The sequence below is a fragment of the Macrotis lagotis genome, chromosome 3, assembly GCF_037893015.1.
Source record: "Macrotis lagotis isolate mMagLag1 chromosome 3, bilby.v1.9.chrom.fasta, whole genome shotgun sequence".
Lineage (NCBI taxonomy): Eukaryota > Metazoa > Chordata > Mammalia > Peramelemorphia > Peramelidae > Macrotis > Macrotis lagotis.
Genome location: NC_133660.1, coordinates 301,486,531 through 301,509,516, shown reverse-complemented (window position 1 = coordinate 301,509,516; position 22,986 = coordinate 301,486,531). Strand labels below are relative to the sequence as shown.

Genomic DNA, 22,986 nt, shown 5'->3' with positions numbered 1-22,986 from the left:
ACTTTTCTCTGCATCAAGATTTCTTTTTTTTTTAATTAATGGTAATAGTCTTTCATCTTTGTTCAAACTCCATGGTTCTTTCTCTGGATACAGATGGTATTCTCCATTGCAGATACCCTAAAACTCTGCATTATTGTTTCACTGATGGAATGAGCAAGTCCATTAAGGTTGATCATTGCCCCTATGTCAGTGTTAGGGTGTATGATGTTCTTCTGATTCTGCTCATCTAGCTTAGCATCAGTTCTTAAAAATCCTTCCAGGCTTCCCTGAATTCCCATCCCTCCTGTTTTTTTATAGAATGATAGTGTTCCATCACATTCATATACTACAGTTTATTAAGCTATTCCCCAATTGATGGACATTCACTCAATTTCTAATTCTTTGCCACCACAAAGAGCTGCTATGAATTTTTTTTTTACAAGTGATGTTTTTACTCTTTTTCATAATCTCTTCAGGGTATAGACCCAGTAGTGGTATTGCTGGATCAAAGAGTATGCACATTTTTGTTGTCCTTTGGGCATAATTCCAAATTGTTCTCCAGAAAGGTTGAGTGAGTTCACAGCTCCACCAAAAGTATATTAGCTCCCAGATTTCCCACATCCCTCCCAGCATTAATCATTGTCTTTTATACTCATATTGACCAGTCTGAGAGGTGTGAGGTGGTACCTCAGAGGTGCTTTAATTTGCATAATTTGCATTTCTCTAATAATTAGTGATTTAGAGCAATTTTTCATATGACTATGGATCACTTTGATTTCCTCATCTGTAAATTGCTTTTGCATAGTCTTTGACCATTTGTCAAATGGGGAATGGCTTTTCTTTCTAAAAATCTGACTCAGTTCTCTGTATATTTTAGAAATGATTCCTTTGTCAGAAATACTAGTTCTAAAAATTGTTTCCCAGTTTACTACATTTTGTTTGATCTTGTTTACAGTGGTTTTGTCTTTGCAAAAGCTTTTTAATTTAATGTAGTCAAAATAATCCAGTTTATTTTTTATAATGTTCTCTATCTCTTCTTCCATCATAAACTGTTCCCATTTCTTTGCCTTTGGGCAAAATAGTTCTGAATCCTTTAAATTTCCTTCTCATTGGTGGTGCGTCTACTTTTTTCATTTTTAATACTAGTAATTTCATTTTCTTTCTTTTTAAAATAAAATTAACCAAAGTTTTCTCTATATTATTTTTTAATAAAACAAAATCTTGGTTTTATTTACTAGGTCAATAATTTTCTTGCTTTTAATTTTATGAATTCTACTTTAATTTTCTGGATTTCTAATTTAGTATTTAATTGGGAAATTTTAGTTTCTTCTTTCTCTTTTTTTTACATGCACACTCAGTTCAGTGACCCTACTATTTCTCTATTTGATCCATGCATTCATTTAGAGATATAATACAACCCCTAATATTTGCTTTAGCTGTATCCCATAACTTTTGATATGTTGTCTTCTTATTGTCATTGCCTTGGATGAAATCAAATGTTTGATTTGTTGTTTGATCCTCTCATTTTTTTTTTAGGTTTTTGCAAGGCAAATGGGGTTAGTTTTGAGCATTATTGGGACACTCCCCCACAAGGATCTCAGTGTGTGAAACTGTCTTCCCTCCTGGTCTGTGAAGGACCATGGGGTTGAGGTCGGGGGGCCCTGAAGTTCTATGGATGGCCTCAATTGTGATCAGGATCTAATGTGGTCAGAATCCCAGAGGCCTGTTCCAGGTACAGAGGACAGACCCTGGAAGTCTCTCTCCACTCCCCACCTTGGGTATGTTGGACACTCAAGGCTCAGTTGTCTGGGGTCTCCTACTTATCAACTGTGCCTGCTTCTGTTTCCCAGATCTGGGCTGCTATGGCCATGCTGGCTTCACGGGCTTACTCTGGCAGAGACCTCCCCTAATGATCTTCCAAATTGTGCTCATTGCTCCCCGGGTTGTAGGTCAGGAAACTTCCCCCACTGCTGTGAGCCTTGGCTCCCAGGTGTCCTGGGGCTGCCTCTGGGAGGGTGAAGTTCCTTTGCTCTGCTGGCCAGCCCCTCCACCTCCATGGAGCCGAGCCTTTCCACTATTTTCCAGGTTACCTTGGACTGGAGAACTGCCTCACTGGATCCCTCTCTGGGTTCTGTTTTTCCAAAATTTAGTTTGAGTCTTTATTTTATGGATTTTGAAATATTATATATAGAGAGAGCACCTAAGAGAGGCTCTTCTCCTGTCGCCATGGGCATGTTTTATACAGAAAAGACAAGCAATCAAAACTGAGTCAGGTAAACAATGGAATTTCATATAGATGACATAGTTCTCCATTATGATCGTCTCATTACTGCTAATATTTGCTTCGAATACCTATTGATAATAATTGCACTTAGACTAGAAAGGGAGTGCTTATAAATATTCATAGGATTGCTCAGTCCTCATGGAAGATAAATCTTAGCTTGTGGTTTGTCGACCCAGGTGAAGGAATTTATTAGTGCTATTTCAAAACTGATTAGGTAGTACTGACAAATAAGAAGTTAACATTAGATGTCAGAGACTGGCCTTGACATACCTGATTTTCTTTTCACACAAAGACAACATTGAAATTTATAACTATTAGTAATAGGCTGAGAAACCAATTTTTAATCAGAAATCTAGAATGAAAGAAAATCAGCCTTAGACAGGAGCTTTAATGTCTCTGTAGAGGCTTGATTTAATGATGTGTAGGGAAAATTTCCTGGAACATGCTAGCTCTGCACCACTCTCTTGGTTCTATGCCAGAAGGCTCTCTCCAGTCCATTTCACAGAAGAACCAACTGAAGCAAATATGGTTAAGTGAATTTTCAAGGTCACAGAGCTAGCAAGTACCTGAGGTTGGTTTTAACACGCCTTCCTGACTCTAACTACAGTAACTAGCTAACCCTGACTATTTTATTTGCCCTCTAATTCAAAGATCAGAAAACTATGACCTGAGAGAAATCCAACTTATTAGATTTGGTCTGTGAACCACAATTTGCTCAACTTCTATCAATCAATTTTTCAAATAGCTATCAAAGTTAATTTCCTAAAGTCTAGCAGGGTCATATAAAAACTCAGTAAATGTTAATGACTCCCTATAATATCTAGTATGGTGCTTTCCAATCATCTTATGCTCTTTTTTTTCTTTTCCTTTCTATTTTTTCCAATTAAACATAAAGTTAGTTTTCACTTACATTTTTGGTGAGATTGAATTTCACAATTTTCTTCCTCCCTCTTTCTCCTTTCTCCCTTCCCTAGACACTGTATAATCTGATATAGATTATACATGTATAACTATGTTAAATATATTTCCATGTTAGTCAGATACTTTGAATATTTAAGTTAATAAGAATAAGAAAAAAAAGGAAAACTTCTGAAACAATTGGACTGCCTCACCATTAATATTCCTGTCTCTCCATCTCTCAAAATGATTCTCATCTTTTTCTCTCTCTGTATCTTTGTGTCTCTCATCCTCTCTCTCTCTGACTATCTCTATTTGGCATTCACTCTGGCTCTGCTTGTCTTTTATCTCTGTCTGTCTCTCTATATCTGTCTCTCTCTGTGTCTGTATCTGTCCCTCTAACTTTCTGCTTCTGTGTCTTTGTCTCTGCCACTCTTTGTCTCTTTCTTTGTCCTGCCTGTCTCAATATGTCTCTTTGTCTGTCTGTCTGTCTGTCTCTCTCTCTGTCTCTCTCCCTTTATCTCTGTATCTTTCTCTCTGTCTCTGTCTCTCCTTCTGTCTTTCTGTCTCTCTCTCTGTCTCTCTGTCCCACTCCATCTCTGTCTCTCTTCCTGCTCTCATTCTTACTAATTGCAGCCAAAGCCGGTATTGTGCATTTGCAGTTATATTTGCTGTTAGAGAACGCCAGATGTCAACCCAGAAAGATCTGGTAGAAAAGTAGAGAAGATAGTCCTTATAATTGTACATTTCTTGTGACTGTTTCTAAATAAAATGCACTTTCCACTCTGCCACATGATACCAAGAAATAAGTAACCACATGCCCTGGAGGGAGTGAAATTAAACTAGTACTATTTAATTGAAAAAAAAAGACAAAAAAATTCAAATTCCCTCTGGGATCATCATTTCCTCAGACTCTCAAAGACTTATAAAGAATTCTGTTTAAACATTAGAATGTGCTCAGATGTTCTTTCCCCTGTTTTCAAATTGATGCTTTAGATAATTGAATGTGATATACATATATATATATATACATATATATATATATATATTTTACTTTGCAATGCAGAAAGATTCCCGCTTTATTCCTGAGTTCCAATGACATTATTGAAAGTTGTGTTTCAATCTCATCTTCTCAGTGCTAGAGAAATAATCATTTGTTCTCAATTATTCAGAAACTGTATGAACTGAGGCTTAAATTAAGAGTTCTTAACTATGTAAGCATTTGAAAGGTATGTTTAAAGGTAAGTGAAATTATGTTTGGCTATTACTAAAGCTTATGAACAATTGGTTCTATAAGGAAATGCAGTTCTCTTAAGCTACATATATTAGACAAAGCCATAACAACTAGATTCGAGGCTAGTTATACATTAACAACTTTTTATTGCACGTAATAGCTGCTAATCAGGAAATACGATTTGGTCAGTGGTCATTTGTAATGTTTGGACTGAAAAAGGTTATAATGATGAGTTCAACTCAGCTTGATTTATAACAGAGGGCTGCATAAAAGGTACACATTGAAGCATCAACCTGAAAATTCTTGGATTCATCATTCAACAGCAGTAAGTTTCCTAACACGTTGCTTTTCTTCATTTTCTTGAAGAGACAAAATGTTTCTCTGTGTGTGTGTGTGTGTGTGTGTGTGTGTGTGTGTGTGTGTGTGTGACAGAGAGAGAGAGAGAGAGACAGAGAGAGAGAGAGAGAGAAATGTGATTTCTGATATCAAGTACTTGAATGACTTTGTTGAAGAAAGTCTTTGACACATTTTCTTTAGTACAAAAGTCACAAATAGGAGCAAAAGTGTTTAAAGAAGTGGAATACAGCTAAATATAAACCTAATAAAAGTCAAGACAGGCCTGACTGTGTCAAGGGCTCACCAGTGTGTTGTTGAGTTATTATTTTCTGAAGATTTCCCAACAAAATTCAGAAGACCCTAGGACACAAATACTGAAAATTTGGTGGGGGGGGGGGGGGATTGGTTGCTTTTATCTACAGGAAAAAGTAGGCAGTCATTAAGTTTCTTACAATTCTAACATTTGAAAGTCAGGTTTTATAAATCTCTGGATATGTATGTATGTATGTATGTATGTATGTTTGTTATTCATTAATATATGTATCACTCACACATTACCTTCTAATTATCTATTGTATTCTAACTTTTTCTATAAATCACAGTTGTGCCATATGTAGATTTTTAGGGAATCTAAACTAAGTTGTTTATGTTGCATCAGAGTATAATGAAGACCTAAAGAGAGAAGAGTATGGTAGGAGAGGAGGGTGGGTATTGAGAGTGCAGATGTAGAGAGCAAGCAAAAAATCATAGGGAAAAGTAGAGAAAAGGAAAATAGAGAGACAATGTGACAGAGAGGAAAGAACATTACTGTGAATTTCAGAACAGTTACAAATGTCATATAAAGAAGAAAAGTATTGCAGTAAAAGCAGGAAGATCTCTCCTATAATTCATGATCTTGTTAAGATTGGGGAGGGGGATCATTTATGACACATAAATTATAAAATTTGCCCAATTATTTTAATTATTATTCCATGTGTATGTATAAACATTGTCAATAATCTAGCCAACTGAATGAAGATAAAAGAATACAAAATTGGCATTACTACTGAGCCTCACAAATGTTGTACAGATTATATTTAAAGATATAAGGTAGGCCTAAAAGGAGAGCAGTTAGAAAAATGCATCTTTTGAAGATGTTATGTCATCTATTGATATGCATATTATATTTGTCTCTTTTATTATGATTTCTAACATTTTAATCTATTTCCTGAAATTTCATCACACATTTTTAATAATTTTATTCCTCTCAAGCTATGAGGGAGATAATTTTTTTTAAAAGGTACTATTTTGAATTTCTTAATTACTAATTTTCCCACAGTGTGCACAGTTAGAATTTGAGTCCATAGGATAAAGATAGAATGCCAATTAATGTTATTCACTGGTCAGAAATTGTGTTGTGAACAATGAAAAGTCTATTTTAAATAAAAAATAATCTAGTTTTACCATTTAGGCCACCTCTGCTGAAATTAACTGAAATATAAAAGGGATGAACAGAGCCAAACATTTTTATATATTTATTATTACTATTGGTATCATAATCATCATAATCATCAGCATATCTAACTTATGAATGAGGACATAGATGATGATACAAATTATACATTTTTTCACAGTCACACAGCTAGTTCTTATTTCCAACCACAGAATTCATTCCACAATGACAATTGCTTTTATTTAAGAGAATTTTCTTATTTATTTGACTTAATTGTTTTCATCATCTGAATCTTGGCAAAACTTTGAAGAGTTTAATTTATTTGTCTAGAATCCCACGGCTGTAGTCTCAGAAGTAGAATTTGGAATGATCTTTTTTTTCACCTTGCTTTTAATTTTTGTTTGTTCTTTATCTAGATTTATATACCTGATGCTAATTGTAAGGCTTCTCCAAATCACAAGATATATTACTTTCTTTTTAGTTACTTTTGATTTTCTCTTATCTTCTTTGAATATTATGATTTAATATTATGGTAGGGTGAGGAAAGTGATTTTCCTAATTGTGCATGCATGTGTCTATTTTATAGGAAGTATTCCCAAGAACTGATCCCTCCATGGAAAGGAGAATTTGGAAGTAAAATTTCTAAAAATGAATATTGAATATTTTTTATATGTAGCAGGGAAAATAAAGAAATAATTTTGTAAAAGATTCATCATATTACTTTTTAAGATCATTGATCAAAGAAAAGACAGAGTTGAAAGAAGCCTAAACTGGTAATCATAGGACTTGGCTTCTAATGAAGGTTCTTCCACTTAGTGATGTGTGAGTTTTGGCAATCCCTTTGATATTTAAAAAGTTTTGGTCTAAATGACCACTTAGATCCCTGTCAACCTGCTCTTCTACAATAAGGATTGACAAATTTTCTTCAGTAGACATTTCCTAAGTTAATTATACCACTGACATGGACAATTTTTCAAAAATAAAATCTGTTTTACAGATGAAGTAAATAGGAGTGAGTGGATAATTATTAGTGTAAATCATATACTTTGTGAGAATGGAATACACTTTTGAACTCTGTTCTCTGCTAATCTAGATAATTTCAGTCTTCCTATAATGCTCTCTCCAACCCCAATTTTTGAAGTTCTAATTTCTTTCTTAGACATAATATTCTCATTTGATTTTGTCTTGTATGCTTTCACTTCTAGCTTTAGGAAGAATAGTGATAACATCCAGATGAGGATTTTTAAGTGAAACATTAGTATTCCAATCAAGTATTTGATAACATGCTAAATAAAGGAAGAATTCAACCTTATGCGGAAAATAATAATCAACCTTGAAAAAATCGAAAGATCTAAGAGTGCAACAGGCAGTTCGTGGAAGAAGTAACTTCTTCTGCTTTAGTGGTATTCAGACAAAAGCTGGAAGATAAATTATTAGGGTTGTTGTCGGGCAGAAGTGTCAAATATATGGCCCATGGTTGATATACATCCAACAATTCACCTGAATGTGATCCAAACTAGATTAAAATGTAATTGGGGAATATTTAACAAAATAAATAAGAATATAATGAAGCATATTCAATATCATATTTTAAACTAAACTACATTACACAAACCATATTAATAATTATAAGTGGATTTAAATTTGAGTTTGAAACCACTGTTGTAGGGTATATTTGGTTTGGATTTGGTTCAGTAGATACAGCATGGAACCTGCTCTCAGAAAGACCAAAAAGATCAAATATCACTTCAGAAATTTACTAGCATTGTGAACCTGGACAAATTTGCCTCAGTTTCCTCATTAGTAAAAAAAAATAAGCTGGAGAAAGAAATAGTAAGTCATTCCAATACGTTGGCCAGGAAAATCTCAAACAGGATCATGAAGAGTTAGACAGAACTGAAACAACTGAACAGCAACAACAATATATAGTCTCTGAGATTCTAACTCTTTGTGTATACTCCCCCCCTCCTCTCAAAGGTGGCTCACATATGTGTACCACAGAAACCTAGAAAGAAACTTGAACTTTGACAGTAGAGTAGGCTCCTACACTTTATAGGATGACATATAAATCCACTCAGTATCAAATACAATTCTAGAATCTGGCTTCATTTTCCAAATCTATTTTAATTTTTACATTTCAATCATGAAGAGAATTTTGTAAGGTAGAAGGATGTGTAAACAAAAAAAAATATTTTTGGAGCATGCCTGAAATAACAAGAATGTGTTATTTTGATTTAATTTCTTCTGTTTGATCAAGCATCCATAATGTCCTTATTAATTAACAGATGCAATAATTAGCTCAGTTTGATTCCTGCTAGGAGTTAGAATAATTGGGGAATATAAACACCTTTGAAGTAAAAACATAACTTAACTTGAAGGGATTAACAGCATCAGCTAATAAAAAGAATGAATTAATATTGCAGAGAATAAAATTCTTTTAAAAATTACGTTTAAATATTTAGTAAATGTCTTTTATGGTTTAATTTCCCCAAACTGAGTTAGATTTGATATCTCTTCATGAAAGACATGACTAAACAATAATCTCTTCAAAAGTATATATAATTTATGGATATACACCATTCTTCTGAAAGCTTTTTATAAGCTCTTTATTATGTCACTGGGAACCTATTTTAGCTTTTAGATGGAAATTGATCTAAAACTCTTGTTCTCTTTCAATAAATAAAAGTGTATTATAGCTATATGGAACACATTCTTCCATATAAACATGAATGTGTATCTTCATGTATGCCTACATATAAATAATTATATATTTACACATATGTATACGTTTCTGTAGATATTATTATATTTTATGTATGTAAATTCTTTTCCACATGATAGCTTGTCAAATTTATGAAGACAGTTTCCTTGACATGTCGAAGTTCTCTTCCCTGCGGTGAATATTTACTATTATGTTTATTCTGCCTCATATGAACTCAAAGTGCATTATTAATCTAGTACCTCAGCTCTATACATTTCTGATATATTATTTTTAATAAAATAATGATAATAGCTATAACCCTAATACATGATAGACATTTTATATAAATATGTCTGTACTAAAATATTCTTTCTTCTAATTTCAGATTATAGAACTTAATCCTGAATATAAACCACCCAAAATCAAATGGGGGCTATGAGTAATGTCACAGAATTCATTTTGTTTGGACTTTCCTATGACCCAAACATACAGATGTTTTGTTTTATCTTCTTTTTATTCTGTTATATCAGTCTCCTCATCGGAAACTTTGTAATTCTCATCTCTATCCATTGTAGCCACCTTTTCCACCAACCAATGTACTATTTTCTCAGTCACTTGTCTTCTATGGATATCTACTATACTTCCACTGTTACACCAAAATTAATTGGGAATCTATTAAGTGAGAGAAAAACCATCTCCTATGATTATTGTATGATACAAGTCTTTACTCTACATTTTTTTGGTATTATTGAGGTATTTATTCTTACCACAATGGCTTTTGATCGCTATGTTGCCATCTGTAAACCTCTCCACTACATGGTTATCATGAGCAGAAAGAAGTGCAATCTCCTTGTTTTGACTGCTTGGGTTGGTGGGGCTGCTCACTCCTTTCCTCAGTTAGCCATGACTCTCAACTTACCTTTCTGTGGTCCCAATGAGATTGATCACTATTTTTGTGACATCTTCCCCTTATTGAAAATTGCCTGCACAGATACTTACCTCACTGGTATTTTTGTGGTCATCAGTTCAGGGATAATTTCCACGATAATTTTTATTATCTTATTTGCTTCTTATGCCATTATATTATGGACCCTACGTACACATTCAGCTGAAGGACGGAGGAAAGCTCTCTCCACCTGTGGGTCTCACTTCACAGTTGTGGTCTTGTTTTTTGTACCTGCCATTTTTTCCTACCTTCGACCTCCCACCACCTACCCAGAGGATAAAGTGTTTGCTCTATTTTATACCATCATTGCTCCAATGTTCAACCCTTTAATTTATACTTTAAGAAATACTGAGATGAAAAATGCCATGAGAAAAGTGTGGTGTCAAAGGCTTTGGGGAAAAGGAAATCTAAATAAATTACATTAATTTAATTCCCTGAATATTATCTCAAAGAAAAATTGGGTTGAAATTTCAAATGTAATTTTAGGATTAAAATCTTCTATGAAAAGTCTTGTGCAAAAATCAATATTACAATTCAGACAAGGTCCTGGAAATGACTGTGATGATGAAAAGCACAAGTTCATTATATGATGACTTAAATTAATTGTGAATGTCAAGCTTATGTGTGGTCCATATTTTTCTCTCTCAAGTTATATATTTTAAAACATTTATAAGATCTCAATTTTTTTGTTTATAATATAGCTTTTAATCTGTCACCTTCTTTCAGATATACTATTTTAATTCCATAAATTTAACATGAAATTAAGAAGACATGTACCTAATATATGCACATATAATATATGTATTTATTATAGACATATATTTCATGCATGGAAATATTTGTGTAATCCTCTGAAATGATTCCCTTTTTTCCTTCCAATTGACCTTCTGAGTGTATGTACTCAAATCAAGGTTCTCCCCCCACCCAATTGGTCTATGTAGGAGACTTCATGGATTAATAAGTTCCAAAATTTAACATGAACTCTTCACTTCCATCTTTTTTTTTAGTAGTAGCCAGTCTATACAAATCAATCATGGAATAATCTCATGATCTCTCCCTTTGTGCCTTTTTAGCCTCCCCTGTGCACAATGAATATTCTTAGGCTGAAACTGTCACTTGATTCTCAAATAGCAGCTATCCAAAAATGCCTTGAGATTCTTGGGAAATTAATGGGAAACTGTTAGGGGAGGAGTGATTTAGCTGAAAGTATTTCTGAATTTATCTGTTTACTTCATTAGAACAGATGCAGCAGAGTGGTTGGCATGCAGTCAGCCAGACCTTACTCAGATACATGCTAGCTTTGTGATCTTGAGTAACTTACTTTACCTGTTTGTCTCAGTTTTCTTATATGTAAAAGGAGCTGGAGAAAAATGGCAAACCGCAACAGCATCTTTGCCAAGAAAACCCCAAGTCAGATCAAATATGTCAAACATAACTTTAAAATGACTGAACAACTAAGAACAGCTAAATTTTCTGAATAAATGGCTCAAACACAGAAGATTTGAGGGAAATTTCTTTCGAAAGACATTGAAAGAGAACCAATTATATGTTTCAGATTTCTCAGCCATGTTCACCAATGTCTAGATAATCTTTTCGTTATGTAGAAAGAGCATTTACCTTGCAGTCACATAACCTGGTAGAATCCAGGCTCTGATTCTCAGCATTACTATGGTTGTAACTTCTCCTGGCTTCATCTTCTGCACATGGACTAGACTAGAAAATTTCAGACACATTCCTCTTTTGGATCTAGGATCCTATGTAGGAGCTTTCAATTGTTTAAATTCTCACATGAACTTTTACTAATAGTCTACAAAAGATTATGGAAGAATCAAAATAATGTTTTATAAGTCATCAAAGAAAATACAGGATACTAAATAATATTGAGATAATTATCAAAACATTGAAAGAGCTGACACAGTTATGTGTTTTTTAATATATTTGCTAAAACATTAAATACAGTCAAAATAAAGTCAAAGTTTATTTTTATAATCACATAGAGCTTTTGCTGACTATCTAGGAATAGTTTACAAAACAATGGTAACATCTTTGACCAGGAAATAGGAATATCATATCATACATCTAAACACATTTTTAAAATTTTTTGACATAAATATTAAAGTCCTCAATTGAGAAACATACAAATTAATGACATATATTTAGAAGTTGTAGATTAGTTTCTCTTTAGGAACAGAATGATTTCCAAAGTTCTTCAAATTAAACTTTAATTATAGTATTCTATTTGTTTGTTCATTTTGGTTCAAAGATGAATAATGTTTTTTTGATTTAAATAATTTACATGAAAGATGTCAATTTATGAATCAATTTTAGTGTCATGAAAAAAAAACTTACAAATTACCAGAAATCTGGAAATTTTCTTGTTGTTCACGAATGTCTTCTAAAGAAGTTGACAGAGAACTTCCTTCAAAATATGAAATTTTGTAACTATTTATAGGGTACTTTTTTCTTCAATATTAACTGCTTAGCAAAATTACTTATTTTTTCAATTGCATTTTTTTTTTAGGTTTTTTGCAAGGCAAACGGGGTTAAGTGGCTTGCCCAAGGCCACACAGCTAGGGAGTTATTAAGTATTTGAGACCCGATTTGAGCCCAGGTACTCCTGACTCCAGGGCCGGTGCTTTATCCACTACGCCACCTAGCTGCCCCAATTGCATTCTTAAGACTCAGTTCCTGTCATTGAATTTAAGGATTTATTTGATTCATGTGGTTAAAAAAATTACTAACACAAAGTGGATAAAATCATTAAGTTCCATATCACTTTTCTTTTTCTTTCTGAAAATTTTCTTCTTAGATTAAACAACTTTAAATTGTCATCTTGAAAGACAATTCTATATAATAGAATGGATGCACGTGCATACATTCACATGGATGCACTGAGAGACACACTTTCCATTTCTTGTAAAATCTGTAAAAAATTTAGTGATCCAATCATAAATATCATCAACTTCAGTAGCAGCAAATTTTTGTGTTAATAATGTAAGCTATTCCGGAATTATATGACAAAATTAGTCATTTTGTACAATTTATCCAATATTTTTATGATTTAAATGATTTTTATTTCTTATGGAGACAAAAATAGCAATAGATCAGGAGTCCTTTCCTCTAGTAGAATATGGAAATAATTTCTTATGAATAGCACAGCTTTCTTGGAAATATTCTTATTGCAAGCTTTCTCATAATTATTTTTAAAACTATGTTATTTCAAAAGAACAATAATGCTGAGTTACTTCCTGAAATGCCAGATCATTAGATTGTAAGGTCATTGATAGAAGACACTGTCTTTTGTCTCTTTTGCTATCCCCTGTATTCTTTATTACAATAACTACATTTAGAGAATACATTATACATATGATATTTACAGATACAATTTGTGAATGTATTATTTGGCTTTGTAACATTCTACCATCTAAATGGAATCTAAAATAAAAAATAAAGAATATTTATATCAAAAACCTTTTAGAACTTGTTACCAATTCTACTGGACTACCCATTAACACGAGGGAGTTATTTTTAAATAATATTTTATAATTGAATTCCTTTTCATTGCTCATATTTTCAATTTTGATCCATTTTGCTTTCTTTTTAAAGAACCAGTTATGCAATGGTTTATCGACTAAAAAAGTTGCACATTTTATTTATGACTTAAATGTTTGCTTTTATTTTGTACTTTTTTTTGTTTTCCCCCTATAATCGCATTAGAAGCAATTGCTCTAAAAAGAGATAAGTTAAATGCATGATAAAAAAAAATGTTGCTTCAATTTAATAAATTATATTGACTAATTTTGGGTGGTAATTAGAAGCTAATTGAATGTTCACTTAATAAAATGTTGATAATTGACCAAAAGGGAAATACCAGAAAACAGAATTTGTGAAGAGAATAAATAAGGTAGCTTAAGATATAACAGTTGGAAAGTAGAATTAGCACTCCACATAAATCTACAAATAGCAATCACTGACTCCCAAATAAACTTTCATCCAAAACAAGAATGAAAATACCATTAAAATAGTTTATTATTTAATCAAAATAATGCTTATCTAGCAAAGATTTAATCATTTTAAAAATGATTTAAATTTGTCTAAATCTAGATTTTTCCTAGATTCATCTAGAATCATTTTTTACTAGGAAATCATCATCAAACTGGTTCCATCAGAACCCCATTGACCTCCATAATTCATATTCAGTTTCTGACATCTCTTATGTGTTTGGCTCTTCCTGTGTTTCTGATTTGTATTTCCTTTCTTACTATATTTTCTTCTCATTCCCTTTCTAGTTATATCTCTCAGGTCTACTACTTGTCCTCAATCTTTTGAGTCTATATCCACACTATCATAGAAATTACTCTGCCTCATCATTTGCACCAAGTCTGCACTGGTGTCTCATAAATCTTTTCATGTTGATCCTAATCTTTCATCTAAGTTTCATTCTTCTTCTTTGGTGAGTGGTTTTTGAATTTCTTTTCTTAAAAACTAATAATCCTGAATTCAGAGCACACTTTTGCCTTCTCCCTCAAATATTTCCATCTTCCTAATTAGTTTTCATGGTACTATTGTGAAACTTTTTAGAATTTTTATAATTTGTTTTTTTAATAACATGTAAAGATAGTTTGCAATATTCATGTTTCTAAGATTTCAATTTCCAGATTTTTCTCCCTCTCACCCTTCCTTCCCCCCTCCCTGTGGCCAGTAATTTGATTACACTCATGTTAAACATATTTCTATATTAATTATGTTTGGAAAGATGTATCAGAACAAAAGGGAAGAATATGAAAAAGAAGAAATGTAATTTTTAACATGTTAATATACTTTGTCAGCATAAATACTCCATAGATCTTTCTCTACATGTGGATAGCATTTTCTGTCACATGACTTTTTAAATTTTCTTGGATTTCTCTTTTTTCTTAGAAGACTCTGGTCTATCATATTTGATTATCACACAATGTTTCTATTAGTGTGTACAATATTCTCATTTTTGTGCTCACTTCAGTAGTTTATATAAATCCAGGTTTTTTGGAAATCTACCTGCTCATGAGTTCTTATGAAGCAATAATATTCCATCTCACTCATCTACCAGTTTGTTTATCCCTCTCCCAACTGATGGTCATCCTGTCAATTTCCAATTCTTTGTGCTTACAAAATAAACAAACAAACCAAAACATCCCTACTACTATGAATATTTTTATAACTGGGAGTAATTTCCCTTTTCTCATGCGCTCTCTTTTTGATTCATTCTTGGAGGACCAATGGGTATGAACAATTCTATAGCCCTTTGGCAACAGCTCCAAATTGCTCTCCAAGACGATTGGATCAGTTCACAACTCCACCAATAGTCTATTGGTGTTGCAGTTTTCCTGTATCCCCACCAACTTTTATCATTTTTTTCTTTTCTATCATGTTAAGTCATGTCATATCATGTCATTTCATGTCATATAGAATGTGAGATGATACTTTAGAGTTATTTTAATTTTCTTTGTTCAATAGTACCACGATGAAACATATGGAAACTGCTAACTTAAAAGATCAGCAGACATTTTTGGATTTTCCTGCTGTTTGTATGTCTGTGTGAGTGTGTGTGTGTGTGTGTGTGTGTGTGTGTGTGTGTGTGTTTGTGTTCATAGTGTATCTTTTCTCTCATGCCTATTCAATGAGTACTATTGAATTTGTCAACTGTCTCTATGTTTCATTTTTCTTTTCTGATCCTATGGATAGATTCGAGTCAAGGAATTTATCATTTAATGCATCAATTATTCTAATTTTTCCCAAATTATTTAACTTATTCTAAAAGTGATCTAAATTTAATTAATATGGTTTTGATATGAACTTTTTTCTAAGATGTTGCTTTTAAATATCTTTAATTGTACAAAAACATGACATGTTCTTTTTTTTCTAATAAATTAAACATAGATCTAATGACTGGATTTCATGAGTTTCCATATGGCTTCACTTTTCTAACATGTTCCTAGTTGGGATGTTATTGTTTCAATTCCTGTATGAATTCTTATTGCTATTCTTTTTTGTAATTGCAATTATGACATTAATTGTTTGTTTATCAATCTGTCACTTGCTTGGTGTAGACCCCTCTTATACTTACTGATTAGGTTGAGATCTGTAGGTTATCCTCAACCTGGTTTAACCTGTCTGCTGACATACTTTTATGGGTTGTGACTATTTAGCCTGCTTCATCTTCTTGGAATCATAACTAAAACCTACATGAAAAATGGATATCAAAGTGAAATGGGCAGCTTTGAAAAGTTTTTGCTCCTGCCTGAACACCATATATTCATATGTCCATTCTTCCATCCATCATCTATCTATCTCTCTATCTAGCTATCATCTAGTTTTATCTATCCATCTCTCTATCTACCTATCTGTATAAAACCAGAATTCAGTCTTTACCATTTATCAAATTTTTGCCAGTTTGTTTCACAGTTTCTTTTATGGATGCTTAGAATCCCACAGCTTTGTTCCTATGGTAAAAATAATGCACATAATGCACATAAAATTCTATGGAGAGTTTTGTTTATTTAATAGTTATGTTGATCGTGATACTTTATTGTGCATTAACATTTGTACTGTGTGTTGATCCTGACACTGTATTGGCATAAATATAGCATATTATAAATCATAGAGCATTTATTAAATATTAAGTAATTTCAGCCTTACAAAATCTCACAATGATGGTTAATTATTATCTTCCTTTTTGCAAATGAAGAAATTGACAGAGATAAAAATTATTTGACTTGCCCAACAAAATTAACTAGTAAATGTCCAAGTCAAAATTTGATCTCAGCTCTTCCTGGCTCTAGGTTCAGCATTCTATTCACTGTGACAGCTAGCTTTCCTGAAGAAAGATGTAATCATAAAAAGTGATATATGCAAAACCAACAACCACCACCACAACAAATGAGGATCAGTATTGATTCAGCCAGTTAAGATTAGAATTTTTCTTAAGGAATTTTAATTTACCTTCTTTGTAAAATGAAGTGTTAAGAATTAAGTGATCAGTTAAGTATTTCTTGCTCTCAGGAGACAAAATAATAGTTAAAAGATATGTGTGTGTGTATATATATATATATATATATATATATATATATATATATAATCTTTTAATTCCTTAAAAATATTAAACTATATCTTGGTTTTTTGTTTTAATATTCCTTTGGGTTAATCAATATTCCCTGAAACCTCACTTTGTATATCTGGATGGCACAGTGGATAAAGAACTGGATTCTTTATTTCAAATATGGCCTGAGTAAACCTCATTTTTCCCATCTATAAAATGAGGATTCTAATAGCACCTACCTCACCTGATTGTTGTTTAGGATCAAACATTATTCTGCATTTTGGTGTATTTGGAGTAGGTATTGAATGTGTTGGGGGAAAAAATTCATCTAAAACCCTAAAAAAAATCACAATTTCTGCATTTTTGTCTTGCTCACGGCTTGAAAAGATCTGAACCTATCTCATAGAAATTTTGATAATTAAATGTTTCAGCCTAATCACCTTCTATAGGGCAGTGATTTTTATAGGAATGGATGAACAACAGCACTGTTAAATGAGGCAAACATTCATTGTCTTAAAGAAAATCCCTTTATAACAAAGCAGACACATAGGATTTGAAAGATCCTTCTCATCAACAATTTTTTAGGGAATATTTCACCTCTTGTTGCCTTTATGATGAATGACATAATCATGGCTATCAAGAAAGGATAGTTTAACAGTTGACCTATAAAGGCAAAAGGCAAAAAGTGTGGCCATACATTTTGTGATATTTTAAAAATTAAAAATATTCTTAAAATTAAAAATATTCTTAATTCATGGTAGTTTGTGTGAAACCTAAATATTTGAGCTACAATGATTTACCATTGTGAATGCTCAATTCTGTTTAATTTTCTTTGGTCATGTGATAATATTAAACACAAGATTTTTAATAATTAATAGTCAAATCAGAATGTAGCTATGGGACATAGAAGCATTATGGTACAATATCTTCAGAGAAGATGCCAGATATTTTCTCCACTGTGTGAGTCCTGTTCTTTATTGTCATGTACTGATATTCATCAGGAAATTTAAAAAAATGACCTATTTCTATAATCCTTAAATGGAATATGCACTCTATTACATTGATTTTCCATTTGGTTAGAAAATCAAGGAGTGGGCCAATATCAATTGTATACTAAATTCAGGTCCACCTTAACCATAAACCATCATAAAATAAAATGTTATTATTCTCTTGTATAAAGAGAATCACTCTACCCCTCTATTACCTGGTTAAATATCTGAAAATTTGTGGACAAAAGTGTCCTTTCCTGATCATCAGTCCCCTATTCATTTTATCACCAATATTACTATATAAAATTTTTGAATAAAAGAGGAGCCTGGGAGTTTTCTTTTTCATCTTCATCAGAGATCATAGTGTTCAACATATAGTAAGAAATTAGTACATTTTTCTCTTGAGGAATTAATTACTTCCATTTACTATCCATTAGAATGGGTTAGGTTTTTCATTATAACATTAAGTCCTTGAAATTTGATGATGTGTTTGGTTTGTCACCAGGATCTAAAGTGTGGGTATATATGGAGCTAGGAAGACAAATTGAAATTCATTTATCTAAATTGAATAGTAATGATATTTTTCTGGACCACACCTTCTTCAAAGCATTTTTCATCTCTGCATTTCGTAGTGTGTAAATGAGAGGATTCAACATAGGTGCAATTGCTGTATAAAACACAGAAAATTCCTTGTCGTTATTATCAACTATTGGGGGAGGGACATAAGTGGAGATACAGGGGACAAAGAAAAGAATCACAACCATGACATGGGAACCACAAGTAGAGAGAGCTTTTCTCCTACCTTCAGATGAGCAGTTTCGAAGATTATATAATATGACAATATAAGATGACAACAAAACCACAAAGGTAACCAAGGCTACCATGCCAGAGTTTGCAATAACTAAGATATCAAGGATACTTGTGTCCATGCATACCAGTTTCAGGAGAGGCTTCACATCACACATGAAGTGATCAATCTGGTTTGGACCACAGAAAGGTAAAGTGATAATCATAAATAATTGTGCAATGGAATGCCAAAAGGCCACTCCCCAGGCAAGAAGAATAAGTAAATTGCATCTCCTTCGATTCACAATGATCAGATAGTGTAAAGGTTTACAGATGGCTATGTAGCGATCAAAGGCCATGGACACCAGGATAAACAACTCAACACCTCCCAGTAAATGAATACTGAAGAGCTGAGTCATGCAGCTATTGAATGAGATGGATTTACTTTTCGCCAGTAAGTCCCTGATGAGCCTCGGCAGGATGGTAGAAGTATAACCCAAATCCATAACAGACAAATGACAGAGAAAATAGTACATGGGTTGTTGAATCAGATAACTATAGGAAATAGTAATGAAGATGACAAAATTTCCCAAGAGAATTGAAAAATAACATAGTGAAAAGAATATGAAACTTAAAATCTCTGTTTCCTTGTTCATGAACATTCCCATGAAAACAAATTCAGTGACATTGTTCAGCATTTTGATGCATTTGATGAAGCTGGTGAGTCTGCTTTGAAAAAAAAACACACACACAACACAATTCATTTGAAATTATACAAAATATCATATGCCTTTATATACTGTTGGAAATATAAAACCATTCCTAGATTAGTATGGAATTACACCATTTAGCTATGATGCTTTTAGATAAAGGATCATAGTTTACTTTAAATTTAGCCAAAAAATAGATGTTTTCTGTAATTAAATGTATATCTCACTTTCTTTTTCATGATTTTTTTTATCACTTTTTGTCCATTCCTTTTAAATATTTAAGATACCATTCAATGTCATAACTAGTAGAAACACCTTCAAAATAAGAACAATCCAGGAACAAAAGAATATGTTTTCCAATACATTGTTCAAGGGAGATCAAAACATACTTAAATTTAATTTTATTATTGTTTAAGGAAAGAAGAAAGAAATTTATAATAAAATTATTGCATTTTACAAAGTAAAATTAAATCAAAGATAATCACATTAGAGAAAATGTAGGTTAAAAATAAGATTAAAAGTTGCATATTCCCAAAAGAATATTTATTAATAATTAACAGTCAAAAAGTTTGGAATGAATCTTCAAAAACTGGTTGAAACTTTCCAAGACAGAACAAGAAGGAACACAATTAATCACAAGGCTATAGAGCAGGCAAGAATTTAGAAAGGCTAAAGATGATATTCACAAACACTCTAAGAGCATTTCTAAGAATATTTCAAATTAACATTGTCTTTTCTTAAAAGAAGTTAGGGAATCAATAGAGCCATTTTAAAATTAGAATAACCTCAAGAACAAAGGTATAAGTAAAAATCAATCAATTTCAAAGGAGCAAATACTGAAGTACTTTAATAATTCAGGGCACCATGGCATGAATAATTTTGATTAGCTTCTGGGTAACTGATGTTGAGCAGATGTGTGATCAAACCGGAATTGTGACAAAGAGAGAAGGAAGGGGGTGGAATGCTTATTCCAACCTTTTGACTATTTTTAGTCTTTTCCTCTTGTGGTGCCTTGGTGTTTAATCCATTTTCTGATTCCTCTAGGTTACTCATATTCTCTCTCTCTCTCTCTCTCTCTCTCTCTCTCTCTCTCTCTCTCTCTCTCTCTCACACACACACACACACACACACACACACACACACACACACCACACACACAACACATATCTATCTCTTCCTCTCACTACAGTGCAATGCCTAGCAGTACTTTTGGAACTGTATGGAATATCTCTAAATTCCAATTTTCTTTTTTTACCAGAGGTTTAATAATGGCCTCCTTGCACATCTTATCTTTTCTGAGGTTCATCTAAAATGATTTAAGGCCCTTATATGTAAATATGTATATTTATATGCCAATGTAATGTAATTAAATATTTTTAACTTTTATCACTTTGCAGAAGCAATGTCAACCTAATAGTAATTCATCCCCAAGTGATGTAGACAAGAATACACTAGTACTAAAGGAAATTAAAGGAGGTCATATTTCCTTCATATTTCTAGGTTTACAAACCATTGTATTCCTGACTTTCTGAAGAAGTAATAAGTGCAACTCACGTCTCAGTTTAAGACATTTATTACCCAACCTAGGAATGATATTTGATAATTTTTTTCAGAAAGTTATTATAAGGGGAGATGAGTGAGTTTTACAGAAATTATAAAAGGAATAAGAGTTGAAATTGAAGCATGTTGTAGATGGGTTATAGATTACTAAGCATTTTGTATGCTTATTTGTGTGTGTGTGTGTGTGTGTGTGTGTGTGTGTGTGTGTGTGTGTGTGCATGATTCCTTAGCTCTTCTCCATTTTGGGAATAAAAATAAGCATCAAAATGAGAATCAAGATTTGGCTTTGGCAGCTTAACAGAAAAGGAACAGATAAATATAAAAATATAGTATATATGCTAATATGTAGGGGAAATCTTAAATAAGTTTCAAATCAATGTGTGATACATACCTGGATGATGATGTTCTCATAAGAACAAAAGTCTGCTTCTTGAAATCATTGATTGTTGTCAGGACAAAGAATGCTGGCAAATATGAAACAATACAAAATCTCAAAAGTATATGTGGTATAGTTTCATTTCATCTTGAAGTTCATTCTTCAACTAGAAAGAGGTGGCCTTTTACATAATGAGCATAATTTCATGCACATTTCTTTTATCTATGGTTTGAAATCCAAAAAAAAGACATCAGCCCTCGAAACCATTATCCTGGTTATATATACATTAAACGTTTAAATTAAATGTTCTTTCAGGAAAAACTTACTAAACACTCTCTGAATTTTATTGCTTTTGAGTGTCCAGGGTGTGAATTCCCAGAGACCTTTCAAAGATGCCAAAGGAACACACTATTATTAGTTTGAAACTTCATTTTGGTGCCTAGGGAGATCTCTTTATTATTTTTAAATTTCTAATCATGACCAAGGTTCTTTCATTACCACATATGTCATTAGTTCTACTTTTGTCATTAAGTTAATCTTTCCTTCCCATGTTCTATAGTTTTTTTAGGTTTTTGCAAGGCAAATGCGGTTAAGTGTCTTAACCCAAGGCCACACAGCTAAGTAATTATTAAATATCTGAGGCTGGATTTGAACTCAGGTACTCCTGACCCCAGGGCCAGGGCTTGATCCACTGCACCACTTAACCACCGCCCCCTCCCATGTTCTATAGTTTATGAGTTTTAAGGAAATTCTATAGTCTATTGTATATATTCTCAGTATTATTTCTTTAGGTGATGTTCATTAAGAGAAGAGTTGGTTAAAAAATATGAAGCAACATGACTGTTCTTAATCTCTGACTTTGCCACAGCAATACTGTTGATGAAGATGGAAGTACAACCTAGTATTTTAGAAGTATTTATAGCATTAACTTGGATGACCTGACTTGGGTTCCTGCTAGACTAGACAAGCCTCTCTCTGATTATATTTCCCATGAAAACTTTTTCTCATAAAATTTATTTTCCTTTCTTTGTCTTCCTCTTCTTAAAACTCTGCAAGCCTTGATACAATTGAACTCATCTCTGTTATTTTCTCAATGACTTCTATGACAATGCTATATTCTCTTTCAGCTTTGATTTCTCACACAATCATACATTTGACATTTATGAACTCAACTTTTCTCCCATATCCTGACATCAATAAGTCAACATTTACCCAGGCTCTCATCATGTTTTTCCATGCTTTATGCTATATCGTTTGTCAATATTACCTTCTACATGAACCACAAATGTCATTTTTCAGATTGGTTCTCTCCTCTTTTCTGAATATTAAGTAGGAGCTTTTAATTGGCTATAGAACATTTTTAATTGTTTATACAGTGGATAATGTCTAAAATGCAGTTTTCCTACAAGATTAATACCTAAGTGAAAAATATATAATAAATCATCAAAAAATTTATTTCTGGTATCCAAAACTGAAACAGACCAATTTTTTCACCTTTTCTTTTTCTCACATCCAATTCATTCTATCCCTGTAACTTAATCATGTCTTGTTTGTTTGACATTGTCTAACAGAATAGTGACTTTTTTTACACTGTAAATAGATTACTGGAAAAGACTTTTGAAAAGTCAGTTTACCTCCAATACAACCCTACTTTACCCTTGAAAGCAATCTTACCTAT

At 32.5% G+C, this 22,986-nt stretch overlaps 2 protein-coding genes across 2 annotated transcripts; one reads left to right on the top strand and one right to left on the bottom strand.

The window, feature by feature from the left end:
- Positions 1-9,289: 9,289 nt before the first annotated feature.
- Positions 9,290-10,234, top strand: LOC141516999 (olfactory receptor 4P4-like). The gene has a single exon (XM_074227941.1). The coding sequence runs from the start codon at positions 9,290-9,292 to the stop codon at positions 10,232-10,234; it is 945 nt and encodes a 314-aa protein (XP_074084042.1).
- Positions 10,235-18,427: 8,193 nt separating this feature from the next.
- LOC141519647 (olfactory receptor 4P4-like) lies at positions 18,428-22,545 on the bottom strand. Its single transcript, XM_074231826.1, has 3 exons — positions 22,521-22,545; positions 21,324-21,396; positions 18,428-19,388 (listed from the first exon to the last, which is right to left on the bottom strand). Exons 1-3 carry the CDS (start codon positions 22,543-22,545, stop codon positions 18,428-18,430), a joined length of 1,059 nt encoding a protein of 352 aa, XP_074087927.1.
- Between the last annotated feature and the right edge of the window lie 441 nt (positions 22,546-22,986).